The 25512-nt window shown below is 43.7% G+C and overlaps 2 protein-coding genes across 2 annotated transcripts in view; both read right to left on the bottom strand.

The window, feature by feature from the left end:
- Positions 1–13502, bottom strand: part of LOC145416072 (uncharacterized) — a 37845-nt gene extending 24343 nt beyond the window's left edge. Inside the window, exons 1-4 of the mRNA XM_080285166.1 lie at positions 13487–13502; positions 4916–5231; positions 1408–1549; positions 530–776 (exon numbers count right to left, since the gene is read on the bottom strand). Coding sequence (XP_080141292.1) covers positions 530–776; positions 1408–1549; positions 4916–5229 — 703 coding nt within the window. The 5' untranslated portion in view covers positions 5230–5231; positions 13487–13502. The remainder of the gene's footprint in view (positions 1–529; positions 777–1407; positions 1550–4915; positions 5232–13486) is intronic.
- A 6908-nt stretch (positions 13503–20410) lies between these two features.
- The window catches only part of LOC145416071 (leukocyte elastase inhibitor-like), an 8177-nt gene continuing 3075 nt past the window's right edge, over positions 20411–25512 (bottom strand). The window contains exons 3-6 of the mRNA XM_080285165.1: positions 24252–24393; positions 23374–23620; positions 21153–21391; positions 20411–20725 (exon numbers count right to left, since the gene is read on the bottom strand). Of these exons, the coding sequence (XP_080141291.1) occupies positions 20411–20725; positions 21153–21391; positions 23374–23620; positions 24252–24393 (943 nt within the window). The remainder of the gene's footprint in view (positions 20726–21152; positions 21392–23373; positions 23621–24251; positions 24394–25512) is intronic.

Raw genomic sequence — 25512 nt, 5'->3', positions numbered from 1 at the left:
CGTATGGAAGTGAAGCTTGGACATTGTTGGAAGAACATAAGTCAAGAGTGAGAGCAGTGGAAATGAGTTATTTGAAAGGAGCATGTGGAGTCACATGGAGAGACAGACTGACAAATAAGGAAGTGAAGGAGCGTTGTGGTGTGGATGTGGATGTGATAGGAAGCGTCAGGAGAAGCACTTTGAGATGGTTTGGCCATGTGGAAAGGATGGAAAGCAAGAGACTGACGAAGAGAGTGTATGTGGGTGAGGTGGTGGTGGGGGAGAGGGAGAAGGAGTCCAAGGATGAGAGGGAGGGATGGAGTGGAGAGGTATATGAGAGAGGGGGGTTTGAGCTGGGAGCAGGGCAGTGAAATGGCGGGAGGACAGGGCAATATGGAGGCCATTTGCTTGTGACCACCCCTTACGGGATTCAGGCGTCTGGCAGTGGATAGACAGACTATTATTTTATGTACTTAATGAATAGGAAGGGTACCATTTAACTTCCACTTACACATAAGCCTCCAATAGTAGAGAGAGAGGGAGAGATTACCATACATAAGCGACGTTGTTTGCATCATCATAGGAACGGACTGGGGTTGTGAGTTGGGGGTGACCTTGAAATCCATTGGTCTGGTTGCATGTGCCTCAAATTGGTTGGTCCAGCTGCCTTTGAAGTAAACGGCGCTGACCAACACCATGACGGCGTCTTTAATGAAAGACTCAGAGACCAGGTTTTTGATGCGGTTTTCTGTGGTCTTGGACACAAAATTGTTGATGAGCTGCGCTGTGCCTTGTGGCTGTGGGAGGGAAAAATCATCAGAAAAAGAGACGAGGAATGGAGAAATGGTTTGGGAGGGAGAAAAATTGTTAGAGGAGGGAGCTAAATGCAAGTTTCTTTAAATTGCTTGTTTCTTTAAATTATTAATAACACTTAATGGCACAAATAAATCCAGTCACAGCATCAGATACATTTTGAAGCTTATTCGTTGCCTTGAATATGATTTTTTAACGTTTGAGAAGGTAATCTTTCTTGCTGGAACATAACCTACATTTAGTGATTTTCATTTAATATGATACTGTTTGTCAACACAACTTTAATGTTCATATCCATGTAACCACTAAGAAATGTTAATAATCTTACGAGATATACTTTACAGTGAACAGGTTAAATATCGACAAAAGGAAACCCTTCTAGATCGAGAAGTCTATACGAAGCTGGATAAAGTAGTTTGAAGGTAGCAAAATTTAGACAGTAATATCTCATTTTAATGACATGATTAAGTTAGCAAACATATACAGTAATGCCATCAAATGACATGGTTAAGGCAGCAACTGTATACAGCATTATGTCATCATAATGGTACTATTAAGGTGACTGTATAGCCTATTCCCGTGAAAACCTAGTAGTTCATGATTTTTAGCACTTACATCCCCTTTCATGGCTACGATCTGAAGCAGCTGATGCAGGTAGTCAGTAACACACTGGCGAAGAGTAAGCCCGTCATCCACGTAGATCCGATTTGCGTCCTTGAAGGTGAAGCTGGCCCCTGCTATTTGTCTCTGTGTGGTACTGTTAAAGTGAAACTGTGGTTAGGCTGCTGTTATTACAGTACATGTACTGTATACCTCTCCACTCCATCCCTCCATCACATCCACAGTCTCCCCCTCCCTCTCCCCCCCTCCACCTCACTCACATACACTCTTCTCGTCAGTCTGTCGGTCTCCATCCACTCCATATGGCCAACCACCTCAGTGTATTTCTCCTAACGCTTTCTATCACATCCACATCCACACCACAACGCTCCTTCACTTCATCATTTATCAGTCTGTCTTTCCACGTGACTCCACATGCTGCTCTCAAACAGTTCATTTTCATCGCCCACTCTTGACTTGTGTCCCTCCAACAAGGTCCAAGCTCCACTTCCATTCATTAGAGTGGAGTTGGTATCACAATACTGTCATGCAGCGACTTTTTTACTTCCATGCCCACTTCCCTGCTTCTTATCACTGCTTTCAAAGAACCAGCAACCTTTCTTCCTTGTTGTACCATCCTTACTCATCACACTACCCAAGTACTTAAACGTACTCACATTTTGCATTTATTCCAGATCCAGCCCCACTACATTCAGTGACTTCATTTCCCTCACAGACCATAGCTTTACTCTTCCCAACATTCACCTTCAGATTCCAATTCTTACACACTCTACCAAACTCTTTCACCAAGCCTTGCAAGCTCCCTTTCGTCTTCACTTAACAACACTGTATCATCTGCTAACAAGAATACAGGGAGTTTCCAGATACTGCCCTCTCTCATTTGGGCAGCTCCAACATCCAGAGCCCTACCTTGTATCTCTTTTATAATCCCATATATATACAGATTGAACAGTCATGGAGACATGACACATCCCTATTTCATTCCAACCTTTAGATAGAAAAATTCACTCAGTTCACTGTCCACCCACTCTGCAGCCTTAGCACTCTCATACTACTCTTCACGGCATTCAGCAACTTCCTTTTTGCTCCATATATTCTTAATACTTTCCGCATTCCTTGTCTATTCATCCTGTCATATGCTCTCTCCAAATCCAAGAAGGCCACACACAACTTCATTCCCTTCTGTAGAAACGTTTCCAATAAAGACCTAAGATTGAATATCTGACCTATACAACCTCTTTCCTTCCCAAAACCTCCATGATCTTCTCCTACTAATTCCTCTGTTATTTCCCTAACTCTGTCAGTAAGTATCCAACCGTTACTTTTCGTATTACACTAAGAAAACAAATGACCTTTTGATTACCACACACTTCTTTCTCCCTTTTTCCTTTGCACAGGGGAATAATTATACCTGACTTCTAATCCTCAGGGGCTCTACCTTCCTCCCAAGCCAATCTACACATCTTCCACATCCATTCTACTACTCTCTCTCTCTCCCATGCCTCAGCATTTCACCACACACTCCAACAATTCCTGATGCTTTCCCCATTTTGACTTTCTTCATTGCTTCCACAACTTCCATGCTACTGAGTTCTTCCTCTCTTCTCACATCCCTCCTTCTCCCAGCCATTCCTCAGCCACGTATACTCACATTACTGTCATTCTCTGTGTTCAACAGTTCCTTAAAGTTTTCTCTCAATCAGCTCACTTTTCTCCTTTCTCCACTAGCAGTCTACCATTTTTATCTTTCACTCCCCAACTAACTTCTTTATCACCCAGTCTAACCCTCTGAACTTCTTTCCAAAACATTTTCTTACATCCTTTCCACTTTACGCTCAAATTCCTTCCAAATTCCTCATCCACTGTCTTCATTCTCTTGTTAATCTTTTCACCTCTCTCTTCCTCTCTACATATATTTCACTCTTCCGTCTCTCAATTTCCTCCTCGACCCCGTTTCTCATCCACTCACTACATGCTTTCTTCTTTTGTGCCACAGCCTGTCTCACCTCTTCATTCCACCATGGTGTTCCTTGCACCCCCTTTCGTCTCCTCTACACTCCACACGCCACCTCACATGCTGCACAGGTTTCTTCTGTGAATATCTTGCACACACCTTCCACGTCCCCCATCTGCTCCAAACCATATTTACCCAGTCGCTCCTTCACTTCTGTCTTTATTCTGCCTTTTTCCATCCTCTTGCAACTTTTCTATCCTCCTTATATGAACTACTTCATCGTATCCTTCCCTTCTTCGATTCCTCCATTTCATTTGAACCTTGACTTTCACCACCACCAAGTGGTGGTCAGAAAGTCCACTCCTGCAATCTCTGTATGTCTTGCATCCATTACACACCTCATTCTGTCTTCCACACTCTCATAATCAATCATTGCCTTCCGTTCATTCAGTTCACCACCCACCCTTCTCATCACTGGCCACATACATCAGTGGATCATTTTGCGTCTAAAGAGGGTATTGGCTATCACCAACCCCCTCCCTGCACAAGTGTCCACTGCACCGCCATTCTCGTCCACTTCTGGTGCAGGCACACCCCACTCACCAACTACTCCATCCTTCTTCACATTCCCTACTTTTCCATTCATATCTCCAATCAAAAATACTCTCTTATCCCTTTCAAACTCTTCCATGCACGGTTCCACATTAGTCCAGAACTCTTCTTCACACTACTTGCACGATCTTGCTTTGGTGGATACCCACACACAATCGCCCACATTTGTAGTCCAGCTTTCAATCTTAGCCACACAATCCTTTAGCCAACTGGTCCATACTCTCTTATATTCTCCTTCTATCTCTTGCACACAACAATACACACTCCTTCTTTTGCCCTCTCATTCTCATCCACTCCCGCGCATATACCCCATCCATATTCCGACTCTCTGACACACTCATCTCTCCATTTAGTTTTGGTTATTCCACATACATCCACTTTTGCACCCTCAAGCGCCTGGACAGTCTTTCTGTCCTTCACCTCATCATTTGCACTCCTTACATTCCATGTCGCAATCCGTACCATGTCCTTTGTTCGGTCCATAGTCGTCACCTGTTAGTTTATCCTGGTCAGTGTAGGGTCTTAATTTTGCTATCAGTACTGAGCACTGGACTATATACTATGTACTCTCATTATATCCCCAAATAGTTAATATTATCAAAGTAAAAATCTTTGCGTTCAAAGTCATCTGATGCAAAGCTACTGATAAAATGCCATCAACTCAGAGCACCTGAATGACTTGGTATTACCACTGGCCCCCATATATAGTAGGTTTTTGTTGTGTCTCCGTTTTGACACTTATGATATTTGAGCCTGCAGTAAATGCAGAAAAACTACCTATTAAACTTCCTTTGATACTTATCAGGGTATTTGATAGTTTTCTCCAATGTATATTGTCACTTGTATTTTAAAAAAATGTGATAGAGCACACCTCCAATTATGAGGGTTGCATATTAATTCAGATTTATAGACAGAGCTCCAAGTATTCAAACTCACATATTTTTCAAGTTATTAATCAAGTGCAGAGTCTTCATCTTGCCATCAACCTTGAGTGCCTGACTAAGTTGAGCTTCAGTATTGCCACGGGCCCCCAGGTAGGCAAGACTGAGGGCAGACCAGATGCTGTAAGGTGAAAAGAAGAGGTTTCCCCTCCCATCCAGATGGCGGTAAAGCTCGGCACCTAGATGGCTGATCCCTGAGAGATCCTGGACAAACTGCGCTGGCACGACGTCATTGCTGGTGAAACACTGTGGATGGACCTCTACTGCCGATAAAGTCACCAGTAGTGATACCACCACAACTACATGCATCTCTGTAAGGTAGGAGTGGGGTTAATGCTTGTGGAAGTTTAAGCCCGCCATTTAACCAACTACTGTAATTGGGGAAGCAGGCAGTTTTATCAGAAAGTTTGTTAAATGTTCAAACGGATCTTAGTTTATGAAGAGTATTATCTTATGATAGTAGAATTGTGGTATGCTAATGTTTACCTTTTATGTTTTAAGTTTCTTTATGTTTAATACGGTATTGTATTGTTTAATCTCACACTACTTCATGTTGGTACTGCATGTGGAAATGATTCCCAAAGAGTTCATTAGAGCTGAAAATTAGATAAAATGAGGTTTGTTACCAGAACAGTTGTATCTTTCCTTTAAGGTAATTTTAGTTTCAGAACCAATTCGTAGAGCCACAGTTTCTGCTTCCCCAAGGAGCAGGAGTAGTGCTAGGTCTAATGGTGGTACAGTATTTTTATGTTACATGTTGCCTTTGCAGTAGAAGGTGAAATTTCAATATGTATGGGTCTTTGGGTATGTAGTCATTTCATCTCTACATCTTAGGGCCGTCCAGCACCATACTGTTATGAGCGTGTGAAGTTCCCTAATACCTCTTCTGCTCTGCGTATGTCTTGTTCGTTGTTGTACTCATGTGAACTCGAAGTGTAATTAAGGTGTCTGTGCTTTGGCTAGGATATGATTCGTTAATCATGACGTGCCACCACTCACACTGTCTATTAATCTACTCGACTACCGAAAGATCATGCTTAGGATTACAGTACATGTTCTGTGCGTTATTTGAAAGCATGCCATATCCCCAGCTTATAGCATCACGTATGGCAACAGCATACAACAAAAGCAGGATGTATTTGTACTAAAGGGATTAACAGCATTGTGTGTTTGGCAGACCCATATGCTGTCTGTGGAGGGGGAGATAGGGGAGGAGGGAAGAGATGAAGGTAGAAAATGGAAGGGAAGGGTGTCAGGGAGGAAAAGATGATAAGTTGGAGATAAGAAAGGGAAGGGAAGGAGGGCTGGGGAGGGAGAGGTAGATAATTGAAGGCAGGAAAGGGGTGGAAAAGGGGACAAGGAGAGAAGGGAAAGAAGGGAGAGGGAGCGGAGGGGAGGAAAGAAGGGGTACTGAAAGGACGAAAAAAGAGGGCCTAGAGGCGAGGAAAGTAGAGCAAGGAGGTGAGGAAAGGAAGGAGATTTGAGGAGATGAAATAATGGGGACTGGAAGTGAACTGGAGGAAAGGAGAGGGACTGGAGAGGAGGAAAGGAAGGGGACTGGAGAGGAAGAAAGAGGAGGGACGAGAGGAGGAAAGAAAGGGGGCTAGAGAGGAGGAAAGGAAAGGGGCTAGAGGGAAGGAAAGGAAGGGGACTAGGGAAGAGGAAAGAAGGTAGACTGGAGGGGAGTAAAAATGGGAAACTGGAGGGTAAGAAAGGAATTGGGCTGGAGGGATGGAACATTATGTGTCTGGACGGGGGAAAGGAAGGGGACTGGAGGAGAGGAAAGGAAGGAGACTGGAGGAGAGGAAAGGAAGTGGACTGGAGGAAGAGGAAAGGAAGGGGACTGGAGGAGAGGAAAGGAAGGGGACTGGAGGAGAGGAAAGGAATGGGACTGGAGGAGAGGAAAAGAAGGGGACTGGAGAAGAGGAAAGGAAGGGGACTGGAGGAGAGGAAAGGAAGGGGACTGGAGGAAGAGGAAAGGAAGGGGACTGGAGGAGAGGAAAGGAAGGGGACTGGAGGGGAGGAAAGGAAGGGGACTAGAGGAGAGGGAAGGAAGGGGACTGGAGGAAGAGGAGAGGAAGGGGACTGGAGGAAGAGGAGAGGAAGGGGACTGGAGGAGAGGAAAGGAAGGGGACTGGAGGAAGAGGAAAGGAAAGGGACTAGAGGAAGAATAGAGGAAGGAGACTGGAGGGGAGGAAAGGAAGGGGACTGGAGGAAGACGAGAGGAAGGGGACTGGAGGAGAGGAGAGGAAGGGGACTGGAGGGGAGGAAAGGAAGGGGACTGGAGCAGAGGAAAGGAAGGGGACTGGAGCAGAGGAAAGGAAGGGGACTGGAGCAGAGGAAAGGAAGGGGACTGGAGAGGAAGAAAGAGGAGGGACGAGAGGAGGAAAGAATGGGGGCTAGAGAGGAGGAAAGGAAAGGGGCTAGAGGGAAGGAAAGGAAGGGGACTAGGGAATAGGAAAGAAGGTAGACTGGAGGGAGTAAAAATGGGAAACTGGAAGGTAAGAAAGGAATTGGGCTGGAGGGATGGAGCATTATGTGTCTGGACGGGGGAAAGGAAGGGGACTGGAGGAGAGGAAAGGAAGGAGACTGGAGGAGAGGAAAGGAAGTGGACTGGAGGAAGAGGAAAGGAAGGGGACTGGAGGAGAGGAAAGGAAGGGGACTGGAGGAGAGGAAAGGAAGGGAACTGGAGGAGAGGAAAAGAAGGGGACTGGAGAAGAGGAAAGGAAGGGGACTGGAGGAGAGGAAAGGAAGGGGACTGGAGGAAGAGGAAAGGAAGGGGACTGGAGGAGAGGAAAGGAAGGGGACTGGAGGGGAGGAAAGGAAGGGGACTGGAGGAGAGGGAAGGAAGGGGACTGGAGGAAGAGGAGAGGAAGGGGACTGGAGGAAGAGGAGAGGAAGGGGACTGGAGGAGAGGAAAGGAAGGGGACTGGAGGAAGAGGAAAGGAAGGGGACTAGAGGAAGAGGAGAGGAAGGAGACTGGAGGGGAGGAAAGGAAGGGGACTGGAGGAAGACGAGAGGAAGGGGACTGGAGGAGAGGAGAGGAAGGGGACTGGAGGGGAGGAGAGGAAGGGGACTGGAGGAGAGGAAAGGAAGGGGACTGGAGGAGAGGAAAGGAAGGGGACTGGAGGGGAGGAAAGGAAGGGGACTGGAGGAGAGGAAAGGAAGGGGACTGGAGAAGAGGAAAGGAAGGGGACTGGAGGGGAGGAAAGGAAGGGGACTGGAGGAGAGGAAAGGAAGAGGACTGGAGGAGAGGAAAGGAAGGGGACTGGAGGAGAGGAAAGGAAGGGGACTGGAGGAGAGGAAAGGAAGGGGACTGGAGGAGAGGAAAGGAAGGGGACTGGAGGGGAGGAAAGGAAGGGGACTGGAGGAGAGGAAAGGAAGGGGACTGGAGGAGAGGAAAGGAAGAGGACTGGAGGAGAGGAACGGAAGAGGACTGGAGGAGAGGAAAGGAAGGGGACTGGAGGAGAGGAAAGGAAGGGGACTGGAGGGGAGGAAAGGAAGGGGACTGGAGGAGAGGAAAGGAAGAGGATTGGGGGGGATGAAAGAAGAGGCGCTGGAGGGTGTGAGAAGGATTGGGGAATTTGAGACTGGGTAATGAGACACCTGCGAGGTAAAGGGGGTTAGCGTGGGATGAAGCGTCGGTAACCTTGAACCCCCAACATCCCACCCAACCACCCAACTCCATCTTTCTGGGAACAGGATTTGAGGAGGTGCGTGTCTGGCTCCCGCTGCAGTCACGCCGATACCGAGGAGTGGAGGAACAGGAGGAAGGGAAGGAAGAGGCTGAAGGGGACGGGGTATTATTAGTAATAATCCCCGATATTACATGTGCACAAAAGAGACTCGTAATTTAACACCGCCGTGGAGTGTTCAGATGGAAGAAGTATACCTACATACTGAGAGTTATATCCTCATATTCATTGTGTGGATATAGTTCTTCCAGAGCCAACTTTCCTTGCGAAGTGGTCTGGCCTCAGGATGATGAGACAGTTAATGACATTTACAGAGGTTTAAGTACGATATAAAATACAAAGATTATACGATCGTCCGTACTCTCCACCCTTAAGGGACATAATTCATACCGGAAAATAGGTAAAGCAATACATAACAGAACTAAAATGCCTGAAGAAAACTGTTAGAGGAACTTACTGAATAATATCCCGATAACCACTAATGCCAGAGGTGAAACTTTCGTATAAGTTAAAAATATTCTGACATCAAAGGAGACAATGTAGTGAAAAGGTAATAAGGGGTTGATATAAGCAGAAAGGCGGCACCATTAGAGAGAAAGAGAGAGAGAGAGAGAGAGAGAGAGAGAGAGAGAGAGTTACAATCACGTATACCTGTTCAACCCACACAACCAGTACGTGGGACCTTAATCCATTTCACCACACTGATATCTTTCACATGCACTACCTTTTTTTTTTATTTTTTTTATGTGTCCGACTCTGGGCATAGGCTTCACAGCCTGCTTTCAAGGCCCAGTAGCCCTCCTACGTACCGCACACCTCTACATGTCACTACTTCGGCGCTAGCGCCCACCGTCCATACTGAATACATGCTAGGGCTGTCTCATACAGGACTTGTGTATTGGTATTAGCTGGGGTATTTTTACGACATGTCGGCGGGTCTTCTGGTAGATCAAGAAAGTCTGATTTTTATGAGATTCAAATCCTTAAACTGTTCCCTGCCCCAGAACTCGGGTCCGCTAGGACTACAAGTCACCTCTCTACCGATTGAGCACCTACAACTTCCCTGCAGAACCACGCCTCCAAAACGTTTGTCTCTGCCTACAGGTCCATCTGTCTGTCTGAGTGTATTATCTGTGTATGTTATGTATCTCTGTCCATCCATCTGTTTACCCCGTAACCTACTTCTACGTCTGTCTAAAATTAAATGTTGACCTTGCGGTAATGATGGGGTCAGGCACACTAAAATGAATCGTTTATACAGTACAAAAAACGAAAAGATCGTTGAGTGTACGAGGATGGCGTGATGTGGTAGATGGGGGAAGGCTATTGCAAAAAAGGAACGGTAAAAACCTGGAGAATCTTTTTTTTGGCGCTACCCCTCACAGGATGTGGTGTTGTGCGGCAGGCGAATGGTTTTGTGTGTGTGTGTGTGTGTGTGTGTGTGTGTGTGTGTGTGTGTGTGTGTGTGTGTGTGTGTGTGTGTGTGTGTGCGTGTGTGTGTGAAGGAAATGCGGGGGAAAAGAAAGAAATGAGAGGTCAGTGGAGGAGGATATGAAGTGGAGGGGAGGGGGGAAGAGAAATAAGTAGGAGAGAAACAGTGGATGAAAGAATGAAAAAACAAAAGAATTTATGCGCGGTCACATCGTTGCATGTCCTGGTTGAATAACACTAGCAGAATATTGTCATGCCAATTTAAAAGGAATGTACAGCCAATTTTGCTCAGACGGGGCTTAACCGTGTTTTATACCCTGTAGATTCGTCTGTGTAATTTGATGTTGAGATCGAGTCGCAAGGGGTGGCCACAAACAAATCGCCTCCATGTCGCCGTGTCCCCTTCCATTTCACTGCCCTGCTCCCAGCTCACACCCCCCTCTTTCATATACCTCTCCACTCCATCCCTCCATCTCTTCCTTTTGCCCCCCCCCCCTTCCGCTCCTCCCCTCCACGTCACTCACATACTCTCTTCTCGTCAGTTTCTCGCTTTCTATCCTCTCCCTATGGTCAAACCACCTCAGTGTGTTTCTCCTAAAGCTTCCTATCACATCCATATCCAGAGCAAAACGTTCCTTCACTTCCACATTTGTCAGTCTGTCTCTCCATGTGACTCCATATGCTCCTCTTAAATAACTCATTTCTACTGCTGTCTCTCTTGATTTCTGTCCCTCCAACATGGCCCAAGCTTCACTTCCATACGTTAGAGATGGTATCACAATACTGTCATGCAGTAACTTTTTCACTTCCATGCTCACTTCCCTGTTTTTTATCACTGCTTCCAAAGTACCAGCAACCTTTCTTCCTTGGTGTACCCTTTCAAGCACTTCACCCTCTAAACTTCCATCCTTACTCATCATACTACCCAAATACTTAAACGAACTCATGTTTTCCATCCCCTCATCCAGTATCACTGTACATTCAGTGACTAAATTTCTCTCGAAGACATGTATACACAAAATGAACACAAGTGGATGAACACATTGCAGTCTTCCATACTCATAGAACTGCAGAAAAATAAACAAAAGGAGAAAGAATGGAAGCGCCAGTGTAATGGCAACTCGCAGTGTGACCTGACTAGCCCAGGATCCTGGACTGGCCCACTGCAGGTCTTTCTCTCTCACCAAACCCACAGGCCGTCCATTGTTTTCTGCAACGCCGTCATGATTTCAGTATGTCTACCTCTTAACTAATTAATTGTGTGAATTTATATATACTGAACTATTGATTACATGAATATTAAATTTCAGAGTACCCGGTAACTTTTTAGAAGTTTTGTCATTGTCAGACAAGTGTTCGGACCTGTCTTTACTGTGCTGCCTGCAAAGTTTAAGACGATATTTGCCACCCCTACCACTCTATACAGTTGAACAGTGAATTTATTAATATGAAAAACGTAATAACTTCTCCACAGACTAAATCGCAAAGCACCCAACACCTTAGATCCTCTCCTCACTCGAATATTTTATCCGCTCTGCTTTTCCACTCCGCCAGTCGGTCATTGCCATTTTTTTTTCTTTTTTGTTAGAAAAAGGCCTACGATACGGCATGGAGGTATCATATTCTTTGTTGTCTTCATTCCCTTGGTCTGCATGGTAACATAGGTGTTTTTCTTCAAAATGTTCTTTCCCTCTGAACCTTTCATGTTAGCCTAAGAGACCATCTTTCCCCAGCATGAAGGAGTCCCCCAAGGTTGCGTCCTTAATACTATCCTTTTTCTCAGAGCTATAAATGGCACTGTCTCTTCTCAACCCCCTTCTGTTTCGGCCTCTTTGTATGTTGATGATATAGCTATTTATGCTGCACATTGAAATCTACCTCGGTTCCAGTCTCTTCTTCAGTCCGACATCGATGCTACCTCCACATAGGCTACAGCTCATAGTGTTCGTGTTTCTACCTGTGCGGTAACGTTTACTCGTTCGCGAACCATATCACAGCCTTCTCAACTCATATAACATCCTTCTTCCCTATCGATCCTGTACCACATAAATGTTGGCCTCACATTTGCCTCGTGGTTAAATTGGAATGCGCATATTTCTTCCCTCAACTCTTCCGTCTTTCTGTACGAAATAGTTAGTTCGCTTCCGCTGCGTCCCTAGCCATATTGGGAGTAAAGGTGATGAACAAGCGCGCTCTGTTGCGTTCTTCTCTAGGTCCTCTCTGTGTCATTCCTGCATTTGATTATTTCCCCCTTCTAACCCGTCTCTTCCATGATCGTTAGCAATCCTTGTGGAACCAGGAGGTTCACAACAGACTTCATATTGTTAAACCCTCTGTTCTTCCCTGACACACATTAACCCACCCCAATCGTCGATGGGAGACTATCCTTGCTCGTCTAATCTTGGGTCATACTCCCCTAACTCATGGTCATTTGATGAGCCGTGACCCATAGCCCGTCCACTCACTCTGAAACTGTCGTATGAGGCTATGACTATCCGTCATCCTTTTCTTGATTGCCCTTCTACACTCCAACAACGTTTCGCAGCTTTCCCCCTCCTCTCCTCACTACGTCGCCCCAACAACTTACTGATTTCCTAGGTGACTCCCACCGTTTCTATTCCCAGTATTATCACTTTTTTTACTGGACTTCATATTATACATTTAATATAATTATATACCCCCCCTCTTTTCTACCTTAGTGCCAGATAGCCATATTATGGCTTGGTGCTAGTTCTTCATTAGTCCTTTCTTCCTTCCATAGCCAATATATATATATATATATATATATATATATATATATATATATATATATATATATATATATATATATATATATATATATATAATCATAGGTGGAGCACGCACCAGTGGACACCTTGAACGCCGATGTTACAGAGGACCGGCAACACGAGACGAGAAGGATCTTGTCTCCAAAATCTAGGCAGTTCTAGCCAAGTTATAACCGAGTTTGCCCCTAGATGTGTTGCCGGCCCAGGTCGGCAATTATTTTCATACGGAGTAAGCGCCCGTGCGGACGCGTTGCAACACTGGGGAGGAAGGGATCAGGCAAATAGGGAGAGTGGAAGGGGAGAAGCTCTGCACTTTCAGCCCGTGTTTTGCGAGATTCGAATGGCCGAGTAACACTACTTTGTCCCTGAAGAAGTGATTCAGCGACTCTGCCTTATATACTTAATAAAAATATTCGATATTGTAAATAATATAACACTCACGCTGACATTCGATTGTTTTACTCTGCTGAAGGATATGAGAGCAGTTAACCTTTCATTGTTATGGACAAGGCATTTCATAGAGACTGACATCAAATGTTTATCTTCAAATGAAGATAAACGTTTGATGTCAGTCTCTTAAGAATTCAGTGGTATCTCAGGATCTGTCGAGGGAATAGTCTTTACATCTTAACTTTAACTCAGCTCACTAACCTCTTAATATCCAGAGATCTTGTACGGTAATTATCCACAGCTGTCACAATGGCACCCAAATAGCTTGAAACCTGCAGGGAGTTGTTAGACAACACGTCAGCCCCCATCCGCTTCGTGTCAGGCACTGAACCTTGGCCATTTGTAGATGCCTGGCCATTATATACAGCAATATTTTCCGACTTCCAGCAACCACCCCCCTTCACACTTACGGCAACCACTTGTCAAGAAAGTGTCCACCTTCATTCGTTCATTACTTTACTAAAGAAATCTAAACGTATTATGTAACTCGACTGTGTTGCGACTTTTTTTTATATTTTTTTACGCGTTGTGTTTTTGTTGCTTTCGCGCTTTATCGATGTCGGTTTTCTGGTTCCAAGGTTACGTGTTGGTCACTTTTTTCTCACCCTATTATTATTAGTTTTTTAATTTATTTTTTTGATGCTGTAGGCGACATACAGCACTTGCTCCAGCTCACGTGTGGACGCTCCTTTACAAGACCGTGTTAAAAGGATCGAAATTATCTTAAATATGAGCAATACATAATGGAAAGAATGACCGAGGGAGGACGGGCATAGTGGGAAAAGAATGTAGGGGAATCCCCGGGACTTTCAGACACTTCCATTCGCTTGCATTGTACCTGCCGCTGTATAGACACATCCATCCGCTTGCAGTGTACCTGCCGCTGTATAGACACATCCATCAGCTTGCAGTGTACCTGCCGCTGTGTATGGGCATGAATAATGTGAAATAACCTTCAAGAAGCCGCCATCTTGTTTTTGGCGGTGAATTTTATACGTGAAAATACCCACACTGTGTGAAAGATTTCAGTTCTTTAGTGGTGGTAGTGGGTGTGCCTATAGAGGATATTCCATTGGATTGTTTTACGCGGATGTGTGTGTGTGTGTGTGTGTGTGTGTGTGTGTGTGTGTGTGTGTGTTTGTTAAACATGTATGTGAATGAAGTCCTTGAATGTATATATTGCATATAATGGTGTGTGTGTGTGTGTGTGTGTGTGTGTGTGTGTGTGTGTGTGTGTGTGTCCTCGTTCAATATGTATTGTATGTGTATGAGGTCCTTGAATGTACATATTGCATATAATGGTGTGTGTGTGTGTGTGTGTGTGTGTGTGTGTGTGTGTGTGTGTGTGTGTGTGTGTGTGTTCGTTCGATATGTATTGTATTTTTATGAGGTCCTTGAATGTACATATTGTATGTAATGGTGTGTGTGTGTGTGTGTGTGTGTGTGTGTGTGTGTGTGTGTGTCTTCGTTCAATATGTATTGTATGTGTATGAGGTCCTTGAATGTACATATTGCATGTTGGTGCGCGCGCGCGCGCGCGCGCGTGTGTGTGTGTGTGTGTGTGTGTGTGTGTGTGTGTGTGTGTGTGTGTGTGTGTGTGTGTGTGTCTTCGTTAAATATGTATTGTATTTTTATGAGGTCCTTGTATGTATATATTGCATGTAATGGTGTGTGTGTGTGTGTGTGTGTGTGTGTGTGTGTGTGTGTCTTCGTTAAATATGTATTGTATTTTTATGAGGTCCTTGTATGTATATATTGCATGTAATGGTGTGTGTGTGTGTGTGTGTGTGTGTGTGTGTGTGTGTGTGTGTGTGTGTGTGTGTTTGTTTGGGTTCTTTGAATTTGTACGTGTAAGAGTTCCTTGAAAGTATACGTTAGATGTAATGCTGTGTGTGTGTGTGTGTGTGTGTGTGTGTGTGTGTGTGTGTGTGTGTGTGTGTGTGTTTGTCTTCGTTCAACTTTTAGGTGTATGAGGTCCTTGAATGTATGAATTACATATAATGGTGTGTGTGTGTGTGTGTGTGTGTGTGTGTGTGTGTGTGTGTGTGTGTGTGTGTGTGTGTGTGTGTGTGTGTGTGTGTATGTGTGTCTTCGTTCAATATGTATTGTATTTTTATGAGGTCCTTGAATGTACATATTGTATGTAATGATGTGTGTGTGTGTGTGTGTGTGTGTGTGTGTGTGTGTGTGTGTGTGTGTGTGTGTGTGTTCGTTCAATATGTATTGTATGTGTGTGAGGTCCTTGTTTGTATGTATTGCATGTAATGGTGTGTGTGTGTGTGTGTGTGTGTGTGTGTGTGTGTGTGTGTGTGTGTGTGTGTGTGTGTTTGTCTTCGTTCAACTTTTAGGTGTATGAGGTCCTTGAATGCATGAATTACATATAATGGTGTGTGTGTGTGTGTGTGTGTGTGTGTGTGTGTGTGTGTGTGTGTTGCTTGATGCTGTGTCCTCTAATGGGTGACCCTGACGAAAGACTACAGGTGATCTTGTCTCCGCACAGCAACAAACCCACGTCCGACACTGCACCGTTCATTATGTAGCCTCTACTGTAACACCTTGTCCTGTGGCTTTGTTATCATCCTACCTCTCCTTCCAGCCAGTACCTTGTTCCTGCATTAGGCTCTCGCCCTTCGTCTCCAAACCAGTATCTTGTTCATGCATCTGGTTCTCGTCCTATACCTTTTCTTCTCACAGCCACCACCTTCTTCCTACGTTTGGTTCTCGTCCTACAGTTTCTTCTCCCAAGCGCAAGGTTTTTTCTACAGGTGGTTCTCGTCCTACCTTTTCTTCAAAACACTCCGTCGTTCCAACTTCAGGATCTCGTCCTACCTTTTCTCCTCACCTACAGTATTATCTTCTCGTCCGATTTCTTCTCCTAACTACACCACTGTCTCTCATTTACTCCACTACCTTGTTTTTTTTCCCTTTGTTCTCGTTCTGGCGAATAACAAACCCTCATATCCACCCTCATCTGACTGATTACCCGCGTGGTGATTGATGTGGCACAAATGAAATAACTTTTTTTTTTTCTTTTTTACGTATGGAGAGTGGGAGACCTGTTAGGAGGGTGAGTGAGATTGGGGTGGACAGAAGGCAGAGATGTGAACCACGAATGAAGTGAAGAGTCAAGTTTGGGGGTGTATTTTATAAAGAGGCTGTGTTGCCAGAGTGATGGTATGGATCAAGGAGAGAAATACTTGGAGACCCTCTTGACCAGGCCTCAAGTGGCTTGACGCCACCCTGTATCCCATCCAGAGCTGAAGGAAACTTGATACCAATAGTTTGCTTGCACCAGATGACTTGATTCCGGTCTAGGGAAATCTTCCAGGTATAAGTAGATTAAGAGAGAATATTAGCTATGAAAGAAGAGTTACAACTAACGTTTAATATAACTGAATATTAAAGATTTCATTATTTCCTTTCAAGGGGAAACAACGGAACCAGTACAGTAACATTAGCAGTAGCAAGTCCAGTAACAGTAAAAGATTGATATTAAAATTACTGAATTAGCACACACACACACACACACACACACACACACACACACACACACACACACACACACACACACACACACACACACGCACACCGCTCGCTGGGGCGGTGGTAACGTTCTCGCTTGCCAACTGGTGGACGGGAGTTCGCTCGTCGATCAGGTTGCGAAAAGTTTCACTGACGAAGTGGGTGGTTACTGTCCCTCTTGAGCAAGGGGACGGGTGTGTGCGTGTGTGAAGGTCACAGCCTTGCCCTTAGATCGGACTATATGAGCTCTCAGCTCCCTTCCGGGAGGGCAAAAAGTCACGATCACGACCATCAAGTGATTCTGACCGACCCGGTGAATTACACACACACACACACACACACACACACACACACACACACACACACACACACACACACACACACACACACATGCACGCACTCACGCGCGCTCATTTATATTCATCCATCCATCCATCATTAAGTCCTGTGTTGCTCCAAGAGGAGCGTAGGAGCCTGGGGCTAGGCAAGTTGGTCCTGACATTTAAGATGAGTGACCAGCCACACTCATCCCTGAGTGGCATTACGTGAGGAATAAATCACAACTATCCCTTGGATGTAAACCTGCTCAGGCTCAATCCGATTGGAGCGCCTTAATTACCCACTAAACCACCAGGCGCCATAATTTGGTTATATGGTTACCACCCAGAGTAGTAAATTTTTTCCTGTTGTGCAGGAAACCATTTGGCTTGTCACTCAGTGTAGAGTCACCTATAGCCAGAAAGAAGAGGAAAAAATGAAAGGAAGACAGAAGAAATAGTGTAAAGTCACCCATTGGCCTAAGGAAGAGGAAAGAAAGAAGGAATGAAAGACAGAAGAGGAGGGAAGGAAGAGAGGAAAGGGCAGACACCCGAGAACAGCACCACATCCAGTGAGCTGATGGCGAGCGTCCCCACCAACATTTATATTAACTTATATAATGGCATGAGAAAATAAGTGCTGGGGTATTCCTAAGGAACATGCTGGTAGGAGGTCTAGTGGTAATTTTGCAGAGATTATAAGTGTCTGGTCTGCCGAGCAGTAGAAAGAGACACTTAGCACGAAAGACGAAACCGTTGCTCATATAAACAAATGTAGAAAGACGATGAATTTGGTAGGGCTTTACTGCATTTAACAGTAACTGAGCCAAATATCATTCTATTTCCCTTCTGTCATACTATCAAAAGCACATTACTTAATATTTCTTCACATTAATTGTGCATATTTATGCCAGAAAACAAGTCATTTTATTTACAAGACAGCAACTCAGTCAGCAAAAGTAGTGTGTGTTAAGAAGCAACTGCATGATAAGAGCTGTCGTTATATGAATAAATACACATTCTGCCGTTATCCGTATTAGTATAAGTGTGAAACAATACAGTTGGTTTAAGTCTGCGAAGTAAGACTGACCAGCAGAGCCATTTTATATCCAGTTATTACCTATTTGGTAGTACTTGAATAAAGCAGATTATAAGCCATACTTTGGTGTATCAGAATGAAGTGTAAATATATTGTAAGACACCAACAGACTTCATTTTATTATGCGAGTAGACTGTAATAATCTTCATATTCAGTAGAATATACAAAATGTCATGAGTATTTTCATCAAAGATCTTAAAGTACTAAACAAGTTGACGCCTAGTGAGCGAGTGGCCAAACTCTATAACCATGGCTGTGTGAGTATGGTTAGTTAAGAGGCAAGGGAGAGAGAATGCAAAGTATGGGGAAGCCGTTGTAGGCGGATGAGGCAGAGTGTAACTAGTAAAGAGGAGGGGCTAGTGATAAGTAAGGAATGTTTGGGTTTAATGGAGGTTGTGTGGGTGGTGGAGGCGGACAGCGAGAGAGGGGGGGAAATGGTGGAGACGGGGAAGAAGAAGTGAGGGGGGGGGATGTAACGGAAGTGGTAGGTGAGGAAATGTGACGTAGGAGTGAGTAATAGGAGCGTAGGAGAGGAAAAGTGAGGGAGAATATCAAAGAAGAGAGAGAAAGAGAAGGGTGAAGGAGGGAGTGTGGCGTAAGAGGTAGGTGAGGGAATCTAAGTTAGGGGAAGGGGAGCGGGGAGAGAGGGAGATGGAAAGTGAGAGAGGTTAAGAGAATATGAAGGAAGATGGAGAGGATGTAAGGACGAATTTGCGTCCATTGTGCCACCTCTCCATGCCTTCACTCGTGCTACACGGGCATTTGGTAGCACTCATGACTGGAATGTCACACAGCCATATTGCAGAACTTCTGTCTACCAGAATTCTCTTATTCCCCGAACTGCATCGCTCAGGAACTCGCTTCCCCGGAGTTGTGTTCCCCCAAACTTCAACCTACAGCAGTTTAACTCCAGCTGTTACAGATTTTTTATGAATGGAGGACGCCAGTAATCTGGTATGTGGATTATTTATTTTTATTCATTTGTTTTTCCTTCCTCTGCTCTGTTGTTAAAAAGAAAAATAATGACCAGTTATTCCTTTGTATTTCGAACTGTTTTGTACAGTAACCAATAGGTGGCACTCCAATATTTGACACAAAGCGATTGTCAGTAGTTTTAAAAATAGTGATGATAATATACAGTAGTCCTTTTAAGGTATTTGTTTATTAAGTTGCTCATGAATTTCAATTTTCTTCGCCTAAAGTTACCTTAGAATGATCATAAACCTATTTTCAAGTCAGATTGGTTACATTATACCGGGTATGCCTTTTTAACCAGAAGCACATCTCACTTGAGTTGCATTTTGTCACTTTTTAAATGAGGAGAGATAAATTTATTTTTATTATATACCTCAGTTTTTATGCTCTGCCCTTACCTCTGTATATTGTCATATTATTAACGCACATGTTTCACATAAACGTTCCTAATCTGCTAACAATACTCTCATCTCTGTGTAGTAAATTCAACTAACTGTACTAACAACACACTCATGATTTACAACATTGCTTCTAAAACATCATACATCTTTTCTGCTCAGATTATGTTCTCATCTCTTTATATTCAGTCTTACGGTAATGGAACACTGCGCTTATATCATCAGATTACAGATCTTTTAATATGATTTTTCTGCTTTATAAAAATGCACATATACACCTACAATTTTATGTAACAAGCAACGTTATCATATCTTACAACAACACTCCGACAGTTCACTTAATAATTTCATGTTCGACTCAATTGCTTCAACAAAATACTACTAACTGATAAAGCTCACAGTTTTATTCCGTTTCAACTTTTCCATATATCTCTTCATCTCTATCTGTTTCAACATCCTCGTTTCACTTTTTCACCATCACACCTCTCCGTCGGGCTGTTCACACTTCAATACCTGTCTGCAGACTGTCTGCATTCCTCTTCTCTGTCCACACCATTGTTTCACCCAGCAGTTCTCGTCATTCCTTAACTTCCAGTTGTTTCTTCTTATTCTGTATCAGCCTTTTATTTCTCTCTCAGCCCTTTAAGTTTTCTCCATCCTCAGCTCTTCACCTTTCTCCATTTTTGTCTCCAGTCCCCCAAAGTGTGAGTCATTTTTATTTCTCTGTCCTCACCTCCCCTTTAATTCATGTTTGTCCATTATTTCTCAGCTTCTCAATCTCTCCATCCTCCATCCCTCAACTCTTCTCCATCCCTCATCCCTGTCTTCCTCCACTCAGTGAGCTGGGATCCCTATATGAACCCATAAACAGGAGGCTTGTGGTCTCACGGTCAACAATAATATACAGGAAGGGTCGGTCACAGTGGAAGGGAATGGGTCGCGTGAAATGAACGACACTCGATAACAACTTTATTCCAAATGCTGTTGCTGCTGCTGCTTCTGTGCCCTCTTCATTGACCTCCACAAAGGCTTTGTGAATGGCTCGGGATACCACCAGGTTGGGGCTGAAGACTGAGAGGTCACTCAGCTGCCCGTCAAAGAGGTCAGTGATACCCACGCGTTGGAGCCCCTGTGGATTATAGGTGGTTTAGGTCAAGTGAACTTAAAAATGTTGGGGTATATTATCCCAATCATTTTAAATTTATTTTGTTTGGTCACCAGCAGATAGTATTTAAAATGTAAAGGACCCCTCTTAGTGAAGGAGTTGACAGTCATATTATTCAAAATATAAATGACATATATGTTAGTGAAGGAGTTGACAGATACTATGTTAGCTATATCTATCACTCGCATTAAAAATGTCCCCCAAACTATATAAATCTTCTGGAGTTAGGAGTAATATTCATAAGCTGAGAGTGGCTTGGTATGTTCTGCTGCATACTTGAAACAATTTGTCCAGAGGAGTGTGATAGACATGCTCCAAGTATAGGGCAGGCATGTGAAATAGTAGGCAAACTTATTCTTTATCTTTACGTGAACAATCCATTCTTCCTTACCTGTATAAGCTCGGTCGTCAGCGTCTTTTCCATCTTGAACCTTCGGAGCATGACGTCAACACGCTGTCTGGAGAGGCGAGATCGGTCTGCCACATGCTGGAGAGCTGAACCACTCAAGGTACTCAACATTCTTGTCCATCCTGCCTCACCCTCCTCCTCAGGAAGCATAATGAACAAAGAGATCTTGTCACCGGAGTAGGGAAGTTCCAGAACATGGGCGCCTAGTTCCTCTGACTTACCTATTGAGAAAGGTATGGGTGATTATGCATTTTTTTTCTTAGCAGTTCTGTATACTTATTTTTGGCCATATGTTAGCAATTGACAAACGTAAGTTAGTCCTCTCCTAGTAACCATGTGTCTCTTTTTCTTCAATATTTCCGTATACTGTATCCTACATACTGCAGGTTATGTGCTGCGTACCTGTACTTCTAGAAGATAGAGCTTTATTTTCCCCTCCTTCATGAGTTTGGAAGATATTTGCCACAACTGAACAAAATGTATGTACATAATTTTGTTTTAAGACCATACCAGGGTTTTGAAGGCCTGACCTATATGGGAATGAGTACATGATCCACTTCATTGGATTTTTTTTTTTTTTTGTATTTTTTACCGAATTTGTGATCTCACCCCACCTCATCCTTTAGATGGAAAAGCAGATAATCATTTTCCATTCCTCCCAGTGTCATGATATTATTCAGAAGTAAGTGAATCTTAAGAGCATAAGGTTTTTTTGATGGGGTGGGATGGGATCCAGAATTAACTGTTCTTGTTGTTGCAGCCCTAGTCTTATATGAACATGATTCCAGTGGCATGCAGGAAACCAGCCACTGTGACTCGTTGCCTCCATAGATCTTGAGTTGAAGTTACATTGAAGGGTTGTCTTGTTTAATGTAAAAGAAAACAATATTCTGATATTTCATGGTTTGAATGAAGAATGAATGGATGTAATGACCTTTTCACGGGGTACTCTGCTGATATTCTCTCTTTTATTCGTGTTATCCTCTTTTTGAATCCTACCCACACCATCTATAAGTGGAAAACATGGCCTCAGTGATGATCACGATGATGATAAAAAAAAAAAAAAAATGATTTATGGTAAGAGATAAGAATTAGAAGATTTTGGATGTGATTATGATGACTGAGGAAAACTGTTGTAAAGCTGAGGAATATGACATCTGTCACGGTTAACATTAATAACCCAGCAGTTACAAATGAACAACCTCCCCTTTAAGTAGGAAGGAATGTTGAATGTTGCCTCCTTTTTATTAGCTTACAGATACCTCTATGGTAAATGCTTAAAGTTGCATCCATTGTGCCATCTCTCCACGCCTTCCTCCTTACTACATGGACTACATGGGTAGTGCTCATGAACTGGCTGTCACACTCACACTGCACAACTTCTGCCTGTCACACTTCTTTTATTCCCCAAACTGCTTGATTTTGGAAACTCGCTTCCCCAGATTAGTTTCCTCTCATGTCCACTGTTACATATTGTTTGTTTGTTTTTTTAATGAATGGAGGACACCAGTAATCTGGTGTATGGAATGTTTTTTATTTAAATTGCTTTTCCTTCGTCTGTTGATGTTCTGTTAAAAAAATTACTGCTAAGATAATACTTCCTTGGTTTTGCCAGTTCAAGATATTATTATTATGTAGAATATACTTATTTATTTATTATTATACCAACTCTAGCGTATGGAAGTGAAGCTTGGACCTTGTTGGAAGAACATAAGTCAAGAGTGAGAGCAGTGGAAATGAGTTATTTGAGAAGAGCATGTGGAGTAACATGAACAGACAGACTGACAAATAAGGAAGTGAAGGAGCGATGTGGTGTGGATGTGGATGTGATAGGAAGCGTCAGGAGAAGCACTTTGAGATGGTTTGGCCATGTGGAAAGGATGGAGAGCAAGAGACTGACGAAGAGAGTGTATGTGAGTGAGGTGGTGGTGGGGGAGAGGGAGAAGGAGTCCAAGGATGAGAGGGAGGGATGGAGTGGAGAGGTATATGAGAGAGGGGGGTTTGAGCTGGGAGCAGGGCAGTGAAATGGCGGGAGGACAGGGCGATATGGAGGCCATTTGCTTGTGACCACCCCTTACGGGATTCAGGCGTCTGGCAGTGGATAGACAGACTATTATTTTATGTACTTAATGAATAGGGAGGGTACCATTTAACTTCCACTTACACATAAGCCTCCAATAGTAGAGAGAGAGGGAGAGATTACCATACATAAGCGACGTTGTTTGCATCATCATAGGAACGGACTGGGGTTGTGAGTTGGGGGTGACCTTGAAATCCATTGGTCTGGTTGCATGGGCCTCAAATTGGTTGGTCCAGCTGCCTTTGAAGTAAACGGCGCTGACCAACACCATGACGGCGTCTTTAATGAAAGACTCAGATACCAGGTTTTTGATGCGGTTTTCTGTGGTCTTGGACACAAAATTGTTGATGAGCTGCGCTGTGCCTTGTGGCTGTGGGAGGGAAAAATCATCAGAAAAAGACACGAGGAATGGAGAAATGGTTTGGGAGGGAGAAAAATTGTTAGAGGAGGGAGCTAAATGCAAGTTTCTTTAAATTGCTTGTTTCTTTAAATTATTAATAACACTTAATGGCACAAATAAATCCAGTCACAGCATCAGATACATTTTGAAGCTTATTCGTTGCCTTGAATATGATTTTTTAACGTTTGAGAAGGTAATCTTTCTTGCTGGAACATAACCTACATTTAGTGATTTTCATTTAATATGATATTGTTTGTCAACACAACTTTAATGTTCATATCCATGTAACCACTAAGAAATGTTAATAATCTTACGAGATATACTTTACAGTGAACAGGTTAAATATCGACAAAAGGAAACCCTTCTAGATCGAGAAGTCTATACGAAGCTGGATAAAGTAGTTTGAAGGTAGCAAAATTTAGACAGTAATATCTCATTTTAATGACATGATTAAGTTAGCAAACATATACAGTAATGCCATCAAATGACATGGTTAAGGCAGCAACTGTATACAGCATTATGTCATCATAATGGTACTATTAAGGTGACTGTATAGCCTATTCCCGTGAAAACCTAGTAGTTCATGATTTTTAGCACTTACATCCCCTTTCATGGCTACGATCTGAAGCAGCTGATGCAGGTAGTCAGTAACACACTGGCGAAGAGTAAGCCCGTCATCCACGTAGATCCGGTTTGCATCCTTGAAGGTGAAGCTGGCCCCTGCTATTTGTCTCTGTGTGGTACTGTTAAAGTGAAACTGTGGTTAGGTTACTGTTATTACAGTACATGTACTGTATACCTCTCCACTCCATCCCTCCATCACATCCACAGTCTCCCCCTCCCTCTCCCCCCCTCCACCTCACTCACATACACTCTCCTCGTCAGTCTGTCGGTCTCCATCCACTCCATATGGCCAACCACCTCAGTGTATTTCTCCTAACGCTTTCTATCACATCCACATCCACACCACAACGCTCCTTCACTTCATCATTTATCAGTCTGTCTTTCCACGTGACTCCACATGCTGCTCTCAAACAGTTCATTTCCATCGCCCACTCTTGACTTGTGTCCCTCCAACAAGGTCCAAGCTCCACTTCCATTCATTAGAGTGGAGTTGGTATCACAATACTGTCATGCAGCGACTTTTTACTTCCATGCCCACTTCCCTGCTTCTTATCACTGCTTTCAAAGAACCAGCAACCTTTCTTCCTTGTTGTACCATCCTTACTCATCACACTACCCAAGTACTTAAACGTACTCACATTTTGCATTTATTCCAGATCCAGCCCCACTACATTCAGTGACTTCATTTCCCTCACAGACCATAGCTTTACTCTTCCCAACATTCACCTTCAGATTCCAATTCTTACACACTCTACCAAACTCTTTCACCAAGCCTTGCAAGCTCCCTTTCGTCTTCACTTAACAACACTGTATCATCTGCTAACAAGAATACAGGGAGTTTCCAGATACTGCCCTCTCTCATTTGGGCAGCTCCAACATCCAGAGCCCTACCTTGTATCTCTTTTATAATCCCATATATATACAGATTGAACAGTCATGGAGACATGACACATCCCTATTTCATTCCAACCTTTAGACAGAAAAATTCACTCAGTTCACTGTCCACCCACTCTGCAGCCTTAGCACTCTCATACTACTCTTCACGGCATTCAGCAACTTCCTTTTTGCTCCATATATTCTTAATACTTTCCGCATTCCTTGTCTATTCATCCTGTCATATGCTCTCTCCAAATCCAAGAAGGCACACACACAACTTCACATTCCCTTCTGTAGAAACGTTTCCAATAAAGACCCTAAGATTGAATATCTGACCTATCTACAACCTCTTTCCTTCCCAA

This window comes from Coenobita brevimanus, chromosome 104, assembly GCF_032717465.1.
Source record: "Coenobita brevimanus isolate Jiangsu-jjx chromosome 104, ASM3271746v2, whole genome shotgun sequence".
NCBI classification, from domain to species: domain Eukaryota; kingdom Metazoa; phylum Arthropoda; class Malacostraca; order Decapoda; family Coenobitidae; genus Coenobita; species Coenobita brevimanus.
The sequence above is the reverse complement of the archived record's forward strand: the minus strand, read 5'-3'. Positions and strand labels throughout refer to the sequence as shown.